Consider the following 20,627-nt stretch of genomic DNA (forward strand, 5'->3'; position numbering starts at 1 on the left):
TCCCCACTGTATACTGTATATATATCTTTTTTTTTTAAAGCTACATTGGACCTTTAACATATGATGAAAATACAACAGAACAGATGAACAGAAATTACATTTATTCTAAAAGGTGGCCTAAAAAGATCTATCTGATAGTCACACCCCTACTAAGCCACACCTCCAGTCCAGGGTACCCAGTGTGTGAGAGAGTGTGTGAGTTCCGTACCCTCCAGTAGAGTGTGTGAGTGTGTGTGTGTGGCCACGCTCATCACACTGTTGGCGCGGTCCTTGTTGCGGCCAAGCTGGTCCACAGACACCATCAGGGAGCCTGAGTGTTTCTTCTTCCCCTCCACCTCTGTGGTCTGCGCTCAGGGAGAGGACACACACACACACAAACACCCGTCAGAGGCCTTACATAAACACACATATCTTGAAACCAGTCCAATCATTATGCCTTTGTGTCTGACACACACACACAGAGAGAGAGACCAATATCTAATCCTATCCCACACACCAGACACGAAAACCCGATCCCATACAACAGACACTAAAAAGTGCCGCTAACCCCCACCCCTTACAATATTATCCCATTCTAAGTAAACCGTCAAAACATATATCAGTCGTATCCCCTTCCCAAACCTGCATGCAAGAGCATGCATGTATCCAATAAGAAAAGAGAAGTCAAGACAGCCACTGTACCATGCTACGTTTGGAGAGTAGGTAAAAAGGTAAAGCTTGGCTTGGATTGGACAGAAGTAATGGGAAGTCAAACTACCATGCTAGCTAGGATGAGGAAGAATGCTGTTGTTAGAAAAAGGTTACGTTTTTTTGTAGCTTGGGAAAGACAAAAGAGAGGTGGGGAAATGGTGGCAAAAGACAGACAGAATAAACTGGTTTTGAGGAGAGAGATTAAGAGGGGAGAGAGTTTCTAGTAATGTTTGTTGTGGATGGGGCATGGCAACAGAGATATCTGTTTGTTAGATAGGTGCTACCAAGAGACACTGCGTACTTCTATGCAGGAGGCTTTGAAACGGGCTACTAGGCTAATAGAAAGGTTACTACAGTGTAATGGAAGCCAGGAATCTGTTGTTTTTCATTGGTGGAAGAGCGCGCCACTCAGAGCAGCTGAAGCGAAGGGGGCGCAGGGGGGAGGGGGGGAAATAAAGACTAGAGAATGGAGTGTGTGTAATAAGGCTGTGAGTGCTGAGCAAGTCTCGAGAAGGGAAAATCAAACAGAAGAGGAAGGAACCAGAAATTCAGAGACAAGAAGAGAAGGGAAAGGGAGTGGAAACCAGACCGAAAACATCCTTACACTGTCGTCAGTGGCTGCCTTATCTATTTTCACCTCAGGCAGAAGGCGTCCGCCTGGCTGGTGAGCGATGAGCGACACCACGCCGTTGCAGTCCACCGTGCTGTTCCTCTTCCCTCCAGTGTGGGGCGCCAGTGGGCTGATGAGACGCGATGAGCCCTGGCTGTATCCGCTGTAGCTGCTGCGGCGGTAGGGGATGAACAGGGAGCCCCGGCGGTCCTCGCTCTCCTCCACCGTGCTGTGCTCATCGTCGGCAAACTCGTTCTCCGAGCCCACGTCCTTTGGAGGGCGGCCCTTGTTGAAGCTGAAGATGCTGCTACGGCTGTTGTGCCGCGACATGAATGGAGAGCCCGGGATGGAGAGGAGAGACTGGAGGAGAAAGAGGGAGAGGGGGGAAAGAGAGAGAGAAGAGAAATAAAGGAAGGGATGGACAGAGAGGTGAGGGGATGGAAGAGAAGAAGACACAGAGAAACAAAGCACGAGAAAGAAAGAAAGAGGGATGGGTGTGAGATGATAAGAAAAAGAGCAGGAGACAGAGAAAGGATGAGAAACGGAAAGACGAAAAGGTCAAATAGGATAAAAGGGGAAAAGAAGTAGCCACAGAAACAGAAATGAGAGATAATGGTTCATTCAGACATGTAAAGACACAGCAACTAAAGACTAGAAGATGGCCACTTTAGAAATCAGGCACACAAATGTACACAACGGTCCGTTTTGCTTAGTAAACAGTTCTGACTGAGCCTCTCACAGGTAACTTTTTTTTAACCAGGGGGGTAAGGGTGGTGATAGGCAGGGCAATGACAAAACACAGCTAGATTATTGCTTTCAGCAGGGCAGTGAAAGATTCATGAAAAGGGTTTATCAATAATGTAGTGGGGGCCTGTGAAAGCATGCCTCTCTCTACCCTTCCCTCACACCAAACAGGCCAAGACTGGTGTAATGTACAGTCACTGCTGCTACACTAAAACTACTCTCCTCTGCACTAGTGTTGAACAGAGGATGTGACAGCACAATGCAACATCATGGACTCTCACCAGGACGGAGAGAAAGAAGAAACAGTGGGATAGAGGGAGAGGCCTTAGTAATTCTGTCACTCAGTAGAAATCACTGTTACATTCATTTGAAACCTAACATTGATATGACATCATTAGGGAAGCTGTTAAGCTCAGAAATGTAACTCAATTTGATTTATATACCCTAAACAAACGTAGATATGAAGCCAGCGCAGATTCTTTTTTTGGGGGGGGGGGGGGGGGGGGGGGCTTGGCTGCTGACATTAACACTATTTTACAATTCAGAAGGACTGCTTTGAAGAAAAGGCACCATATTTGTTGCAGAGCTAGGTTTATGGACCCTGAAAAGATGGCTGCTGACTTTAACACTGCTTTGCCGTTCAGAATAACTATTTTGAGATAAACAAAACACATTTGGCAGGGAGTTAGATCTATATATCCTGAAAATATTTCAATAGGGAGCCACCACCGATTTTGCCCCTGGGGGCCATGGCAGCCATATTTGAAAATGATTGCCTAGCAGTACCAATATTTTACAACCAAGGACTATTTTAAGAGAAAGGCTCCAAATTTGGCTCAGATCTAGATTTATGGACCCTGAAAAGACTAAGAAATGCAGCCACAGACTAGATGTTATACTATATTATAGTTTAGAGACCCTTGTGTACATCTCCCAACATTTTTTCTAGGTCAAAGAAGTATAGGCCATGACTTTTTCTAGATTGAAGGTTTGTAATTAAATTTTTACAGTCTGCAGCCATTTAGCAAGATGGCTGCCATACCCCCAGGGGCCAAATCTGTGGTGGGGCACACCAGGAACATGGTTGCCTACACCTGTACTACATAGTGAGGCAGTTAAGCTGATAAACAAAACACATTTTAGTTAATGATTTCTCAAAATAGTTTTTCTGAACTGCAAAGTAGTGTTACAGTCGGCAGCCATCTTTTCAGGGTCAATACATCTAGCTCTGTGACAAATTTGGTGCCTTTACCTCAAAGCAGTCCTTCTGAATTGTAAAATAGTGTTACTGTCGGCGGCCATGTACATAAATCTACTTCTTTACCAAATGTGGTACTTTTAACAAAAAGTTAACAATTTATCAGCTTAACCGCTATGTAGTACAGGAGTAGGCAACTCTGTTCCTAGTGTGCCGTGGGTACTGCAGGGCTTTGTTCCAACGAAGCACCCCACCTGTCCAACTGAGATAATTGATTAGTTCAATGATTGCCTAAATTCAACACACCTGGTCTTCCAGGTCAGTTAAATAAAAAACATGAAGTGCCTGTGGCATTCCAGGACCAGGGTTGCCTTCCCCTGATTTAGCGATAGATGACAGAAGAAGACTACTGAAAGTATATACTAGTAGTCAATAAATGTTTAATAATGGTGAATTAAACAATGGTGAATCAATGTCATCTGGCCTACAAATTAATATTGATAATAATGTACAGTGCATATCATAAGTATTCACCCCCCTTTGATTGTTTTGTGGGATTTAATTGTGATTTTTTTGTCATTGATCTACACAAAATACTAAGATATATGGAATTGTTTTAAAAAGGTCATACCAAGGATCATTTTGCTATTTGATAAGAACCCTTGAAGTATCCCAAAAATATATTAAAAACATTTTGGGGGGGGGGGCCTTACTGCTATTTGCCCATACAAACTCATTGAATGACAGATTCACTACGTGGAACAACAGATAGTCCCACAAAAATATCTAAAAGTTCTTAAGTGTCTATCCTATATCTGAGAGACATAAAAAAGATCAGGATACTTTTTTTTACATGTATTTAACTCCTTATTTCTGTCACTAAACACTAAACTCCATATATACTTCCATATTTCTTTTGACTGGTACCGGGGGACATTCAGATGTCCATTCAGACACAGAGGGGTCATCTTAGTGTGTAGCCCAAACTGTTCGGACGCTACAGACAGATCGGTAGTACCGGCTTCAGACAAGTCCCAAGATGCTTGTGGACCATCATGTTCCTTAGGGTCTCAACTTTCCATAGAGGGGTCATAACAGACACTACAGAGAAGACCAATTTTCGGGACGGTCTGACAAACACCACTCTAGCTCTGTCACCTTTCACCGCAGATGCGGAAGTGTTACACAGGCAGATGCGGTTGATTGAGACGCATCCAGTGAAAAAATATCTCTAGCTTAAACTAACAGATTTTCAAATCAAATCTTATTAGTCGCAAGTGCCGAATACAATGAATAACTGACAGTGAAACGCTAACTTATGAGCCCCTAACCAACAATGCAGTTAAAAAAAATATGGATAAGAATAAGAGTAACAAGTAATTAAAGATCAGCAGTAAAAAACAACAGTAAGAGTATATACAGGGGGGTGCCGGTACAGATGTGTGGGGTCAATGTGTGGGGGCACCAGTTAGTTGAGGTAATATGTACATGTAGGTAGAGTTATGACGATGCATAGATGATAACAACAGAGAAAAGCAGCGGTGTAAAAGAGGGGGAGATGGGGGGGGGGGGGTGCAATGCAAATAGTCTGGGTAGCCATTTGATTAGATGTTCAGGAGTCTTATGGCTTGGGGGTAGAAGCTGTGTAGAAGCCTCGTGGACCTAGACTTGGTGCTCCAGTACCGCTTGCCGTGCAGTAGCAGAGAGAACAGTCTATGACTAGGGTGGCTGGAGTCTTTGATAATTTTTAGGGACTTCCTCTGACACCGCCTGGTATAGCAGGCCGTCCTGGATGGCAGGAAGCTTGGCCCCAGTGATGTACCCTCTGTAGTGCCTTGCGGTTGGAGGCCGAGCAGTTGCCATACCAGGCAGTGATGCAACCAGTCAGGATGCTCTCAATGCCAAACCCATGCCAAATCTTTTCAGTCTCCCGAGGGGGAATAGGTTTAGTCGTTCCCTCTTCACGACTGTCTTGGTGTGCTTGGACCATGTTAGTTTGTTAGTGATGTGGACACCAAGGAACTTGAAGCTCTCAACCTGCTCCACTACAGCCCCGTCGATGAGAATGGGGGTGTGCTCAGTCCTCTTTTTCCTGTAGTCCACAATCCTCTCCTTTGTCTTGATCACGTTGAGGGAGAGGTTGTTGTCCTGGCACCACACTGCCAGGTCTCTGACCTCCTCCCTATAGGCTGTCTCGTCATTGTCGGTGATCAGGCCTACCACTGTTGTGTCATCAGCAAACTTAATGATGGTGTTGGAGTCGTGCCTGGCCGTGCAGTCATGGGTGAACAGGGAGTACAGGAGGGGACTGAGCACGCATCCCTAAGGGGCCCCGGTGTTGAGGGGACTATGGTTTATTTGATTTTCCTCCTCAGGAGACTGAAAAGATTTGGTATGGGTCCCCAGATCCTCAAAAAGGTTCTACAGCTGCACCATCGAGAGCATCCTGACCTGTTGCATCACTGCCTGGTATGGTAACTGCTCAGCATCTGACTGTAAGGCGCTACAGAGGGTAGTGCGTACGGCCTAGTACATCACTGGGGCCAAGCTTCCTGACATCCAGGACCTTTTTACTAGGCGTGTCAGAGGAAGGCCCAAAACAATTGTCAAAGACTCCAGTCACCCAAGTCATAGACTGTTCTCTCTGCTACCGCAAGGCAAGCGGAAATGGAGCGCAAAGTCTAGGTCCAAAAGGCTCCTTAACAGCTTCTACCCCCAAGCCATAAGAATGCTGAACAACTAATCAAATGGCTACACGGACTATATACATTTACCCCCCTTAGTTTTTACACTGCTGCTACTCGCTGTTTATTATCTATGCATAGTCACTTTACAAATTACCTCGACTAACCTGTAACCCCGCACATTGCCTCGGTACCAACCTGGTTATTGTTATGTAATTTTCTTGTGTTACTTTTTGATTCAATTTTTTTTCTCACTTTAGATTATTTAGTAAATATTGTATTAACTATATTTTTTGAACTACATTTTTGGTTAAGGGCTCGTAAGTAAGCATTTCACGGTAAGGTCTACAACCTGTTGTATACGGCGCATGTGACAAATACAATTTAATTTGAAGTATTGTTATGGTTAGCCTAAATAAGTACCAGGAGTCAAAATATTTTTAACATTTTACATAATAAATTAGTATGTGGGCAGTAATCACTTTATTGGTCTATTGCACACAAGGTCCAGCCAAAATGTTACTCCCGCTTTTAACTCAACCCCTCCGAAAGACACCCATACAGATTTTAATATGCTTTAACCCTACACATACAATTATCTCAAAGGTCCCTCACTCGAGTAGTGTATTTCAAGTATTGATTCAACCACAAAGACCAGGGAGCTTTTCGCAGTGATGCAGCCAGTCAATATGCTCTCAATGGTACAGCTGTAGAACCTTTTCAGGATTTGAGTACCTATGCCAAACTTTTTCAACCTCCTGGGGGGGAAGAGGCACTGTCGCGCCTTCTTCACGACTGTGCGTGTTGGTTTGGAACATTTTACTGATTTAGTGTCCGTGGCAACAACTGAAAATGTGTGCTGTTGGCGGTACTCAAGGACTGGAGTTGGGCCACCTGTATCTACGTAGTGACTGGGTGTATTAATACACCATCTAAAGCCTAATAAATAACTTTACCATGCTCAAAGGAATATTCAGTGTTATTTTTACACATATACCAATAAGTGCCCTTTGCTGCTTGGTATGGCAATAGCACCGCCCTCGATCGCATGGCGTTACAGACGGTTGTGCGGACAGCCCAGTACATTACTGGAGCCGAGCTCCCTGCCATCCAGAACCTCTATATCAGGCGGTGTGAAAAGAACCGCCAGAAAATCGTCAAAGACCCCAACCATCCAAGCCATAGATAAATAGTCTTGCTGCCGCACGGCAAGAGGTACTGGTGCATCAAGTCTTGAATAGCTTCTATCCATAAGCAATATGATAAATAGCAAACAAAATAGCTACACAGACCGAATTCACCTTGTATCTTTATTGACCTTTATTTCAGTATTTGCACTGTCTCCATGCACACTCACAGGGCCCTACACACTCCCACACACTCTCACTCCAACACACACACACACACACACACACACACACACACACACACACACACACACAAACACTCACTCCATTATTTCTTCACTCACACATAATATGTACATACATTTATACTGACCCTACAAACTCGCACACCCACATGCAAGCTGCTGCTACTCTGTTTATCTTATATCCTGTTGCAGTCACCTTACCCCTATACATATCTACCTCCATCACTCCAGTATCCCTGCACATGTAAATATGATATTGGAACTGACTTTTTAAATATTTCCAGTATATAGTATGCTTACTTAATTGTGTATTTCATATTTTTCTTATTTCTCATGTTTTTTAATGATTATTTGACAAGTGGAATGATGCAGCCACCACCATGCTTCACCGTAGGGATGGTGCCAGGTTTGCTCCAGACGTGACACTTGGCATTCAGGCCACAGAGTTCAATCTTGGTTTCATCAGACCATAGAATCTTGTTTCTCATGGTCTGAGAGTCCTTTAAGTGCCTTTTGGCAGACTCCAAGTGGTTTGTCATGTGCCTTTAACTGAGGAGTGGCGTCCGTCTGGCCACTCTACCATAAATGCCTGATTGGTGGAGTGCTGCAGAGATGGTTGTCCTTCTGGAAGGTTCTCTCTGGAGCTCCTGTCAGAGTGACCATCGGGTTCTTGGTTACCTCCCTGACCAAGGCCCTTCTCACCAGATTACTTAGTTTGGCCGGGCTGCCAGCACCAAGAGTCTTGGAGGTTCCTGTTCTGTTTTTATTTTTAATACATTTGCAAAAATGTCTAAAAACCTGTTCTCACTTTGTCATTATGGGGTATTGTGTGTAGATTGATGAGGGAAAAAAATAATTTAATACATTTTAGAATAAGGCTGTAACGTAACAAAATGTGGAAAAGGGGAAGGGGTCTGAATACTTTTTGAATGCACTGTATATAAATCTGGTACAGGTGGGGGGTTTTTTTGCCCATGACAATGTGTGAGGTGTATACTTTTGTTTCAAAGTAGATTTTTTTTAAAGACTACCAAGAAACACTCTGTGACCCTAATTTAGCCCACTGCAGTAAAAGGTTAATGGCTGTGATGGGAAAAAACTGAGGATGGATCAACAACATTGTTGTTACTTCACAATACTAACCTAAATGACAGAAGGAAAAAAAGGAATACTGTACATTATAAAACATATAGCAAGACATGCATCCTTTTTGCAACAAGGCACTAAAGTAAAACTACATAAAATGTGGCAAAGGAATTAACTTTTTGTCCTGAATACAAAGTATTATGTTTGGGGCAAATCCAGCAATGAGTAACACTCTCCATATTTTAAAGCATTTTATTTTCTATTTATCCTTTATTTAAACAGAGAGTCACATTGAGATTAAAAATCTATTTTACAAGAGAGCCCTGTATACATTACAATAAAAACAGAATAATAAAACATACACGTGTATAAAACAATATATAATTCAGCACACAATAACAAAATAAACATATTTAATTAAAGCATTCAACTACATAGAGGTCCTCAATCAATAATGTAAACTGCCTGAGTGGCACTAGCACATCTAACTGCAGTGAACTCCGCAGATTGTTCCACAAATTAGGGGCAGAAAAACAAAACGCAGATTTTCCCCAATTCTGTAGAGACTGAAGGGCTCTCTAGTGTTATCCATTACTAAGAACAGATTTGGTAACTTGTTATTCTTAACTTAATGAAGTTACATATAAAGGAAGTTTCTGTAAGATTACATTGTAAATAAATAAAAGAGAATGCAGTTATCTTCTTACAGACAGAGAGGTCCATCCCATATTTTAATCCATACTACAATGAGTCCTAAAATTGTCCACTGTGATTAAACGAATTGCGGAATGGTAGACTGCGTCCAAGGGTTTTAAAACAGAGGTTGCCGCATGCATGTAAACAATACCACCAAACTCCAATACAGGGAGAAGAGTTGTTTGAACAATCTTTCTCCTATTTTCAATACTGAGGCATGATTTATTTCAATATAAAGAAAACTATCTTGGATTTTAGCTTCTTGTCATCAGTCCAGACACCCAGGAACTTATATTGAGAAACAAGCTCGATGTGGGCTCCATTTGTAGCGCAAATATGCAGGTCCTCATGGTCAACATTTCGTGACCTAGAGAACAGCATGAGCTTGGTTTTACTTGTATTTAACACTAATTTAAGATCTGTAAGTGATTTCTGAATTGAATCAAAGTTCACGAGTCACCTGCTGCACTGTGGCGGCACAGGAATAAAAAACTGTGTCATCTGCATAGAGATGAATGTTACAAGTATTAACAGTTTTTCCTATGTCATTAATATACAAGGTGAACCATAATGGACCCAAAATCGAACCCTGAGGAACACCTTTCTGAATCTCAAGAAATTCTGATTTAATCTCATCTGTCAAGATGGCCTGAGTTCTGTCGCTAAAATAATTCTGAAACCATAAACAGGCTTTATATCCCAGACCTATTTTTGATATCATTCTGTTTTGCTGAAGAAGTTCAATGTCGAATATCTTTGACAGGTCAATAAACAAGGCAGCAGAGCTCTTTAAAGCATCCAAAGTATTGACTAGATCATTAACAACTAGGATGGTTGCTGTGGTAGTACCACGCCCAGGCCTAAATCCTGATTGGTTTATATTAAAAATACAATTATCAGATAAAAAGGAACGAAGTTGTACATTAACCAAAGATTCAATAATCTTAGCTAAATAAGGTAGTCTTGAAATGGAGCGATAGTTGTCAAGATCACTTGTATCCCCACTCTTATGTGCTGCTGAGCCCAGCAATAAAGGGAGCTCCACACTTAAGCAGACCAGGCCCCAAATGATCAACCCCTGTGGATTTTTTTTGTCTAACGTTAGCAAAGCATCCAGGACTTCTTTATCAGTGAATTTCTGAAACGAAAACTCCTGACCAGCATTTTCAGTATCATTTAATAGATTTTCACCATCAACATCCAAACTATTCTTTTTAAGAGCTGGCTTTGAAATACATTCAAATATATAGCCTGCAGAGATAAAATGGTGATTAAATGCATTAATGATATCAATTTAGTCAGTAATAAGGCCAGAATCCAAATAAATGTATTGGGGAGAGAAGAAGAGACACAACCCTTCAGTGACATAACAGCTTTTCAAAATGTAGCTGGGTTCCCTGTACATTCAGATAGTGTATTAACATAATAATCTGATTTAGCTTTTTAAATAGTTTCACACACATTTCTCAATCGCCTGAAAGACTGCCAGTCTGGGAGTCTGTGAATCTAGCTTTGGCCCAGGCAGCATCTCTGTTGTGTAGGACTTCAGATAGCTCTCGACAACCAAGGGCAAGACCTATTTTTAATTCTCAGTTTTTTTTAAAAAGGAGCATGTTTAACTACAATACAATTGAAAACATTTGAGAAGTGGTTCAGAGCCAACTCTGGGTCAGGTATTGTCACGTTCCTGACCTGTTTTCCCTTGTTTTTGTATTTGTTTAGTATGGTCAGGGCGTGAGTTGGGGTGGGCATTCTATGTTGTGTGTCTAGTTTGTCTGTTTCTGTGTTCAGCCTAATATGGTTCTCAATCAGAGGCAGCTGTCAATCGTTGTCCCTGATTGAGAATCATATATAGGTGGCTTGTTTTGTGTTGGGGATTGTGGGTGGTTGTTTCCTGTCTCTGTGTTTGTGTTCTGCACCAGATAGGACTGTCTCGGTTTTCACGTTTGTTGTTTTGTATTGTTGTAAGTGTTCACAGTTTGTTAAATTAAACATGTTGAACACTAACTGCGCTGCATTTTGGTCCTCTCCTTCACCAATGGAAGAAAACCGTGACAGGTATAGATGCAATACAATCAAAGTCAACAAAATAAAAAGTCACAAAAAAATGCCTGTTCATTGAAATGTTTAAAATTCCTCTTGTTGATAAAACGAGGTTTGGCTCTAGGCATCCGTATATCCCTAACACATACAATGGGACAGTGGTCACTAATATCCAAAGCAAATACCCCACTCCCAGCATATTTCTCTGGAGTATTTGTAAATATGAGGTCAATCAAAGTCGATTTCATAGGGTCCTTTAAGTTAGGACGAGTAGACTTTAATCAGCTGGGTGATATTTAGATTAGTACAAAAATTATTTAAACAGTCAGCAACCTGCGTTCCCCATGCAAGATTAAAATCTCCAGCAATCAACACCTCTGGGGTAGTAAAAATGGCAATTAAATCAGTGAGTTTGTTTAGTACATCTTGGCGGAGGGTGGACAATAGATTCCTATAACTGTTATTTTTTAGTTTGAAACCAACTGAAGATTTCAAGCCAACAATTCAAATTGTTTAGGACTGGAGGTAGCCTTTAACAGAGACACAGAAATAAGATTCTTCATGGAAATAGCAACATCACCACCTTTGCCTTTCCTATCAGCCCTAAACACATTGTAACCATCCATAGCAACCTCCGAGTCTCAGGTTATCAGTCAACCAGGTTTCAGATCAAATAAAAATATCAGGGTCTGCCTGAGGCCCAGATCTTGACATGATCCATTTTAGGTAATAAACTACGAATGTTAAGATGTAAAAATGTCAAACCTTTTCTGCATTTCAAATCACACAGAATTCCAATACAAGTCAGATTACTGTGAGATTTCAGAAGAAAAGAAAACTCAAAAATTGGATTACACCTTTTAGGAAAAGAAAACAAAGTAGGAATAGCAGTTATATTTCTCCTGTCAGCACCATTAGGCATGTCACCACTATCAGATACAACATGTGGAACTCTCACAGTAACTAAAGAGGAGATGGTAAAAACGGACTTACATGTAATGCTAATATTGTCCTCACATCAATTTAGTTGACCAAGAACCTTTCCAATGTTTGATGACAACAGCTGGGAGCCATTTTCACCAAGGTGAAAATGTCTTCCACAAAGTAGCCTATTCCAGAAGGAGTCAACATTGTCAATGAAGGACATGCCCAAGTCCTCGGTCAGACGCATTAACCACTAGTGAAGAGACCAAAGACGGCTAAAATAGTCAGTCCCACAACGGCGAGGAGATGGAATTGGGCCCGAGACAATTATATGTTCTGCTAATTTCTGAGCATTCTCCAAGAGCTGGAAGAAATTGTCTTTTAGCATTACAGATTTCACACACATAATATCATTAGACCCAATATGCAACAACTGTTTTCAGAGCAGGAATCTGTTTCTTGATGGTGGGCATGACTTCTGATAACTCCAATACCCTAGCTCCAGGAAAACCAAGTGTACAGGTATTTCGGACTTCCACCAATCTAACCATGAGCTTCCCATAATAATGGTTGATGGCTGTTGGTTGATGGCTGTTGTCCTGAGAGCCGGAGCCCTCAGTCCAACCCTAGCCCCACTAGGGGCTCCTCTAACTAGCCCCCCACAAATGACCACCGTAGACCCTGGTGAAGCAGAAACCACATTAGACCCCAGCGATGCCATCACAACATTGGCCGATACGGAAAGGAACCTCTGACGCTCCATGTTGTGGGTATGCTTGACATTCACAATGACTGGGGTGTTTTTCACGATAAATTTAAACACAATGGAGATAAGCACAGGCAAAATCCTAGAGGAAAAGCTGCTTCTGTCTACTTTCCACCAGACACTGGGAGACAAATTCACCTTTCAACAGGACAATAACCTAAAACAGAAAGCCAAATCTATACTGGAACTTACCAAGAAGACAGTGAATTCTCCTGAGTGGCCTAGTTACAGTTTTGACTTAAATCTGCTTAAGCATGGCAAGACTTGAAAATGGCTGTCTAGCAATGATCAACGACTAACTTAACAGAGCTTAAATAATTTTAGAAATTGTAATGCGCAAATATTGCACAATCCAGGTGTGCAAATCAGGTGTAATCGCTGCCCAATTTGTTTCTTACATTGACTCAAGATATACAAGTGATTTATTTTTTATAATAATTTTTTGTGTGTGTCTGTCACGTTCCTGACCTGTTTTCCGTTGTTTTTGTATTTGTTTAGTATGGTCAGGGCGTGAGCTGGGTGGGTAGTCTATGTTATGTGTTTCTATGTTGGGTTCAATGTGTTGCCTGATATGGTTCTCAATTAGGGGCAGGTGTTTGACGTTTCCTCTGATTGAGAACCATATTAAGGTAGGCTGTTCTCACTGTTTGTTTGTGGGTGATTGTCTTCTGTGTCAGTGTTTGTTACCACACGGGACTGTTTCGTTTGTCTAGTCTGTTCCTGTTCGTGCGTTCTTCGTTTATATGTAAGTTCTCATGTTCAGGTCGGTCTACGTCGTTTTTTGTTTTGTAATTTCTCAAGTGTATTTCGTGTTCGTCTTGTCTAAATAAATTCATCATGTCTTCACAACACGCTGCGTTTTGGTCCGATCCCTACACCTCCTCTTCAGAAGAGGAGGAGAACAATCGTTACAGTGTCTTTCATTCCCTTTGACATTATGGCGTATGTTGTGTAGATCGTTGACAAAAAATAAAATTAAACCCATATGAATCTCACTTTGTAACACAGTAAAATGTGAAGTAATTGTTTATCTTTTATTGTCTCGTGCTAGATTTTACCTGGTTCATGATGGACGTTTTGCGTCCCAGCCGGCTGCCCGGGAAACGGAAGATGCTCCTCTTGCTGCCGTCGTCCGACTCTGACTTAACGTGCTTCTCGTGGTCAACCTTCTCGCCCTTCTCTCCCTTCTCCTTCTTCTCCTCCTCTTTCTGACGTGACTTCTTCTTGCGGTTGCGTCGTTCCTTCGCGCTCTTGGAGCTGAGCTTGGACGCCTCGGAGGAGCTGCGTGATAGTTGTCCACCGCCCTCCGTTGCGTCTCCCCCCTCTACCGCGTCGCCCACCGAAACCGTGCCCGCCGAGGTCGCCATGGCAGCAGCCTGAGGGTGAGGAGGTGGGAGACAGGTAAGAGAGGGGAAAAGTGAAGGGAGTCAGACAGATGGACTAGGGCTGACCCCAATTATTCTTATCGATTCTGATTTGATTTGTTTACTCTGACTCAAATCACTTTTTGATGATTCTAATATTTGCTAAACAATTTCTTAGCATGAAGCATGGCGCATGAGTTACTCAGTAGGCTATAGGATATGTCTTCTGCAGAGGAACAAGACAAAGCCATGAGAAAACAGGTTTTGCTAAGTCATTGATATTAAAGTCCTAAAAACAGGTTGGCTCACTAATACGTTATCACATGGAAAACACCCTTTTAGGATGAGAAACACCTGATTTTGGTACAGTCGAGTAGCATTAACTGAAGTTACTAACATAAGCTACAATTTTGTGGTTTGTGTATTAAACAAAATGATGAAATCGATAAGAATTTCAAAAGACAGACAGGCAGACTGACAGACAGCACCCACACCCAGTCTGTGACTAACCTGTGCATCCTGAAGGGTGGCAAGACAGAACAGGTAAGAGAAGGGAGAGGTGAAGGGAGTGAGACGTATAGAGACAGACACAGACCCAGCAATTAGACAGACAGACAGACAAATGCCTCACCACCCAGGCTAACCAGGGAGGGACTAACCTGTGCATCCTCCTGCTGGTTCTTGATCTGCTCCAGCATGGCTTTGAACTCGGCCTCTTTCTGCTCGGCCTCCTCTATCGTCGCCTGGTTCTGCTCCTCATAGGCCATGGCCACCACAGCCAGGATCAGATTGACCAGGTAGAAGGATCCAACGAAAATCACCAACACAAAGAAGATCATGTAGGTTTTCCCTGCCGCTCGCAGAGTCTGGAAGGGAGGGAGAGGAGGAATGAGAGAAAGAGAAAGACGGAAAACAAGGAGAAACAACATATACTGTTACAATGGTCACAATGAATAAACATGATCATCTTGATTCATTCACTGTTCAGAGTGGCAGTATTTAGCTTTTTCTATTGGAGTTGTATCCTCTCATGCTTCTCCAGAGTTGAGGTACTTCCCTGTGCATGTCTGTCAATGCATGGTGTTTCTATCTGTGGCACTGTTAGCAGTGCATTACCATCAACCAATGGGTTTCTCTGGGAATGGCTCCAGACATGGGAGCCGTGAGGGTGCTGGCACGTCTATACCAGGGGTGTGAGTGTGCACTTTTTTTGCACTTGTGAAATGTAGGCTATAAAAGCGCACGATCATGAATATGAAAGCCTGTCTCTATGCAATGCATTATGAACATGTATAATCTATATCAATAGGCATACAAAATTAGGAGAAAACAAGGCTATTATAAGAGTGTCCTCCCCTCCTCAATAGCCACCTTTTACCAAGGACACTAATACAGTATGTATCCTACCACAGAAGTGTTTTTAAGTCTGCCACACACCCCCTTTGAATCAGCTTTTGTTTTGTCAGAGGAGAAAAACTTGCACACGTTTAAAAACAATATGCTACTTACTACTTACTTTATCTTCAAAATGTCTTTCCCAACTAACTTAATTTGTTTTGAGCACTTTACATATTTATTTTAGGAGGACAGTACTGGTGAACTGACAGTCCCCAGCTCAAAAGAACAAGTTAGAGCTGTCTCAATCCATCGGTTTGGTTTCATTGCTCTTCCAAGCCGCCTGCATTGAATTACACTGCTTGCGTCATTACAAGCAGGAGTTATTCCAGTATACATGTTCTGTCTATGAGAAACTCGGCCTTACCAACATGTAGAGGTTCTCCCAAAAGTCTTGGGTCATGAGGCGGAAGAGAGTGAGGAAGGCCCAGCCGAAGCTATCAAAGCTGGTGTAGCCGTAGTTTGGGTTTCTCCCGGCCTTCATACACATGTAGCCCTCAGGGCACCGCCTGGGAGGAAGGGAGGGAGGAACGAACAAACGGAGGGGAGGAGGGGGAGTCATGATTTTCAAGCAAATCTTCCAATTTATGTTTTGTGTGAACGTCCTAGTTATGTTAGTATTATGCTCTCAGTTGTTCTCTTGTATGGTGGCTATTACAACTTACTGGAAGTTTGTTTGTAGTAATAGAGCATGAGACTCACCCTGAGTCTGAGCTGTTTCCGCACAGCAGAGCATCCAGCTGCCCGGGAAGGATGTAGAAGTTGGCTGAAAAAGTGAAGTGCATGTCAATATGTCTTCATTTTCATCTTTACTCAGACAATTAGACTGATTCAGACTCTTATGGTTATGTGGAATTGTGTCTGTTTCCGATGTGCCGTGGACTCACCATAATTCATGATATACTGCATGTTATTTTATTTAACCAGAAATGTACAAACGAATGTCTTTCCATCTAATCATGTCTACAAACAAATGTCTTTCCATCTAGTCATGTTGTAATGACACCTAATGAATTCTGAACCCTCAGTCCGTCTCTTCCCAATGCTGCCCTGCCACTTTAACTTCCTGCACATTAGGGTTGAATATTTTCCAGAAAATAACCAGGTTTCCATCCAACCTTTTTATGCAAGTAAAGTACGTTGGATAAAAAAAACTTCACAACAGGCCTGATGGAAACAGAAAAACGTTCCTAAATGTAGACGAAACTAAATACTCTAGAAAAAGGTAGGATCTTTTTGTGTTGGTAAAATGAATTATGCGAGAAATGTCAGTGGAAATGCTTTTATGCACAAATATTGATATAATAACAGTCAAATCGAAGTAGACTTGAAATCACGGTCCTCCCACTACAACTCATCAGGAAAGTATGCAGTTTATTAGGCTACAGATTAAATAAATTATGATGAACTTCACAGGGTGGTGAAAGTGCAAGGTGATGAGCTTGATGCTCCTTTCCAATAAATATTCAGAGTCTTATTGTCACGATTCCTAATGAAGGTGGCTCCCCTTCCTGTTCGGGTGGCGTTCGGCGGTCGTCGTCGCCGGCCTACTAGCTGCCACTGATCCTTTTTTCCCCTTTTCTGTTTATTGGTTTCACCTGTTTTGTGTTTGGTTAATTAGTTGGGCTATATTACCCAGCAGGCCCGCCTGCTAGTTGTGCGGGATTGTTTGTGTAACTAGGGTGCACGTTTGAGGTATTCGTGTTTTGTGGGTTTTGCTGGACTGTTGCAGTCCCCGGTTTTGGGGCATTTGTTTTGTGTGCGCCCTGTGTTTTGTGGGGTGGCTTATGTTCGCCGTTTTGTGCATTAAATTAGCACTACCACTGAACTCTCTGCTTCCTGCGCCTGACTTCGCACCCACTACACCCAGATCGTTACACTTATTTTGGTGACATGATCATTGATGCTTGGCTGCCGTTTGACAAATAAAAATAATATTGTCCATAATCTCATCATGTAGGCTATACCCGCACTGTGTCTGTGGGCTGTTGGCTAAAGCGCATGTGCCAAAACAGAGTGGGCAGAGTTTTCCAACCAATTAGATGGAAACCTAGCTAGTCTACACATGTTCCTTCCAGAGAAAATTGCAAACCCCTCCCGGTTATCCCAGGTATTCCTGTTCACACCGGAAATTATATTTAAAAGCATATAAATAACCTACCAGCAAAAAAACTGTTCTTATAGGCTACCATGTAAATTGATAAAAATACAGTGCATTTGGAAAGTATTCAGACCCCTTGATTTTTTCCAAATGGTCTTTTTTGTTGTTGCCTTATTCTTAAAACGGATTAAATAGCCCCCCCCCCCAATCAATCGACACACAATACCCCATAATGACAAAGCAAAAATACGTTTTTAGAAATGTTTGCATATGTATTAAAAATAAACAGTAAAATCAGTATTATAACCCTTTACTCAGTACTTGGTTGAAGCACCTTTGGTAGCGATTACAACCTCAAGTCTTCTTGGGTATGACACTACAAGCTTGGCACACCTGTATTTGTGGAGTTTCAGCAGATTTCAGCAGATCCTCTCAAGCTCTGTCAGGTTGGATGAGGAGCGTTGCTGCACAGCTATTTTCAGGTCTTTCCAGAGATGTTTGATCGGAATCAAGTCTTAGCTCCGGCTGGGCCACTCAAGGAAATTCAGAGACTCGTCCCGAAGCAACTCCTGCGCTGTCTTGGCTGCGTGCTTAGGGTCATTGTCCTGTTGGAAGGTGAACCGTCGCCCAAGTCTGAGGTTCTGAGAACTCTGGAGCAGATTTTAATCAAGGATCTCTCTGTACTTTAATCCGCTTATCTTTGCCTCGATCCTGACTAGCCTCCCAGTCCCTGCCACTGAAAAACATCCCCACAGCATCATTCTGCCACCATAAGGCTGTAACTTAACAAAATGTGGAATAAGTCAAGGGGTCTGAAAACTTTCCTAAGGAACTGTACATAGTCATTGAACACTGGTCACTTAAACAATATTTACATACTATATGCATACACTGTATTCTAGTCAAAGGTCATCCTACATAACTACTGCTGTACACACCTTTTCTATTCATATACTGTCCAGACACACCATCATATACAGTGGGGCAAAAAAGTATTTAGTCAGCCACCAATTGTGCAAGTTCTCCCACTTAAAAAGATGAGAGAGGCCTGTAATTTTCATCATAGGTACACTTCAACTATGACAGACAAAATGAGAAAAAAAAATCCAGAAAATCACATTGTAGGATTTTTAATGAATTTATTTACAAATTATGGTGGAAAATAAGTATTTGGTCACCTACAAACAAGCAAGATTTCTGGCTCTCACAGACCTGTAACTTCTTCTTTAAGAGGCTCCTCTGTCCTCCACTCGTTACCTGTATTAATGGCACCTGTTTGAACTTGTTATCAGTATAAAAGACACCTGTCCACAACCTCAAACAGTCACACTCCAAACTCCACTATGGCCAAGACCAAAGAGCTGTCAAAGGACACCAGAAACAAAATTGTAGACCTGCACCAGGCTGGGAAGACTGAATCTGCAATAGGTAAGCAGCTTGGTTTGAAGAAATCAACTGTGGGAGCAATTATTAGGAAATGGAAGACATACAAGACCACTGATAATCTCCCTCGATCTGGGGCTCCACGCAAGATCTCACCCCGTGGGGTCAAAATGATCACAAGAACGGTGAGCAAAAATCCCAGAACCACACGGGGGGACCTAGTGAATGACCTGCAGAGAGCTGGGACCAAAGTAACAAAGCCTACCATCAGTAACACACTACGCCGCCAGGGACTCAAATCCTGCAGTGCCAGACGTGTCCCCCTGCTTAAGCCAGTACATGTCCAGGCCCGTCTGAAGTTTGCTAGAGAGCATTTGGATGATCCAGAAGAAGATTGGGAGAATGTCATATGGTCAGATGAAACCAAAATATAACTTTTTGGTAAAAGCTCAACTCGTCGTGTTTGGAGGACAAAGAATGCTGAGTTGCATCCAAAGAACACCATACCTACTGTGAAGCATGGGGGTGGAAACATCATGCTTTGGGGCTGTTTTTCTGCAAAGGGACCAGGACGACTGATCCGTGTAAAGGAAAGAATGAATGGGGCCATGTATCGTGAGATTTTGAGTGAAAACCTCCTTCCATCAGCAAGGGCATTGAAGATGAAACGTGGCTGGGTCTTTCAGCATGACAATGATCCCAAACACACCACCCGGGCAACGAAGGAGTGGCTTCGTAAGAAGCATTTCAAGGTCCTGGAGTGGCCTAGCCAGTCTCCAGATCTCAACCCCATAGAAAATCTTTGGAGGGAGTTGAAAGTCCGTGTTGCCCAGCAACAGCCCCAAAACATCACTGCTCTAGAGATCTGCATGGAGGAATGGGCCAAAATACCAGCAACAGTGTGTGAAAACCTTGTGAAGACTTACAGAAAACGTTTCACCTCTGTCATTGCCAACAAAGGGTATATAACAAAGTATTGAGATAAACTTTTGTTATTGACCAAATACTTATTTTCCACCATAATTTGCAAATAAATTCATTAAAAATCCTACAATGTGATTTTCTGGATTTTCTTTTCTAATTTTGTCTGTCATAGTTGAAGTGTACCTATGATGAAAATTACAGGCCTCTCTCATCTTTTTAAGTGGGAGAACTTGCACAATTGGTGGCTGACTAAATACTTTTTTGCCCCACTGTATACATACACAAAAGTACGTGGATTCAGCTTTTCAAATTAGTGGATTCAGCTATTTCAGCCACACCCATTGCTGACAGGTGTATAAAATCGGGCACAGCCATGCAATCTCCATAGACAAAAATTGGCAGTACAATGGCCTATTGAAGCGCTCAGTGACTTTCAACATGGGATGCCACCTTTCCAACAAGTCAGTTCGTCAAATGTCTGCCCTGCTAGAGCTGCCCCGGTCAACTGCAAGTGCTGTTATTGTGAAATGGAAACTTCTAGGAGCAACGGCACAGCCGTGAAGTAGTAGACAACTCAAGCTCACAGAACGGGACCGCCGGGTGCTGAAGCTCCTAATGCTTAAAAATCATCTGTCCTCGGTTGCAAC

The 20,627-nt window shown here is 42.4% G+C and overlaps 1 protein-coding gene across 1 annotated transcript in view; it reads right to left on the reverse strand.

Annotated features, from left to right (window-relative positions):
* Nucleotides 1-20,627, reverse strand: part of LOC120064775 (sodium channel protein type 8 subunit alpha-like) — a 91,527-nt gene that overhangs the window by 35,734 nt on the left and 35,166 nt on the right. Inside the window, exons 7-12 of the mRNA XM_039015380.1 lie at nt 16,275-16,338; nt 15,940-16,081; nt 14,837-15,043; nt 13,872-14,189; nt 1,328-1,660; nt 209-344 (exon numbers count right to left, since the gene is read on the reverse strand). Of these exons, the coding sequence (XP_038871308.1) occupies nt 209-344; nt 1,328-1,660; nt 13,872-14,189; nt 14,837-15,043; nt 15,940-16,081; nt 16,275-16,338 (1,200 nt within the window). The remainder of the gene's footprint in view (nt 1-208; nt 345-1,327; nt 1,661-13,871; nt 14,190-14,836; nt 15,044-15,939; nt 16,082-16,274; nt 16,339-20,627) is intronic.

This window comes from Salvelinus namaycush, chromosome 20 (genome assembly GCF_016432855.1).
Source record: "Salvelinus namaycush isolate Seneca chromosome 20, SaNama_1.0, whole genome shotgun sequence".
Lineage (NCBI taxonomy): Eukaryota > Metazoa > Chordata > Actinopteri > Salmoniformes > Salmonidae > Salvelinus > Salvelinus namaycush.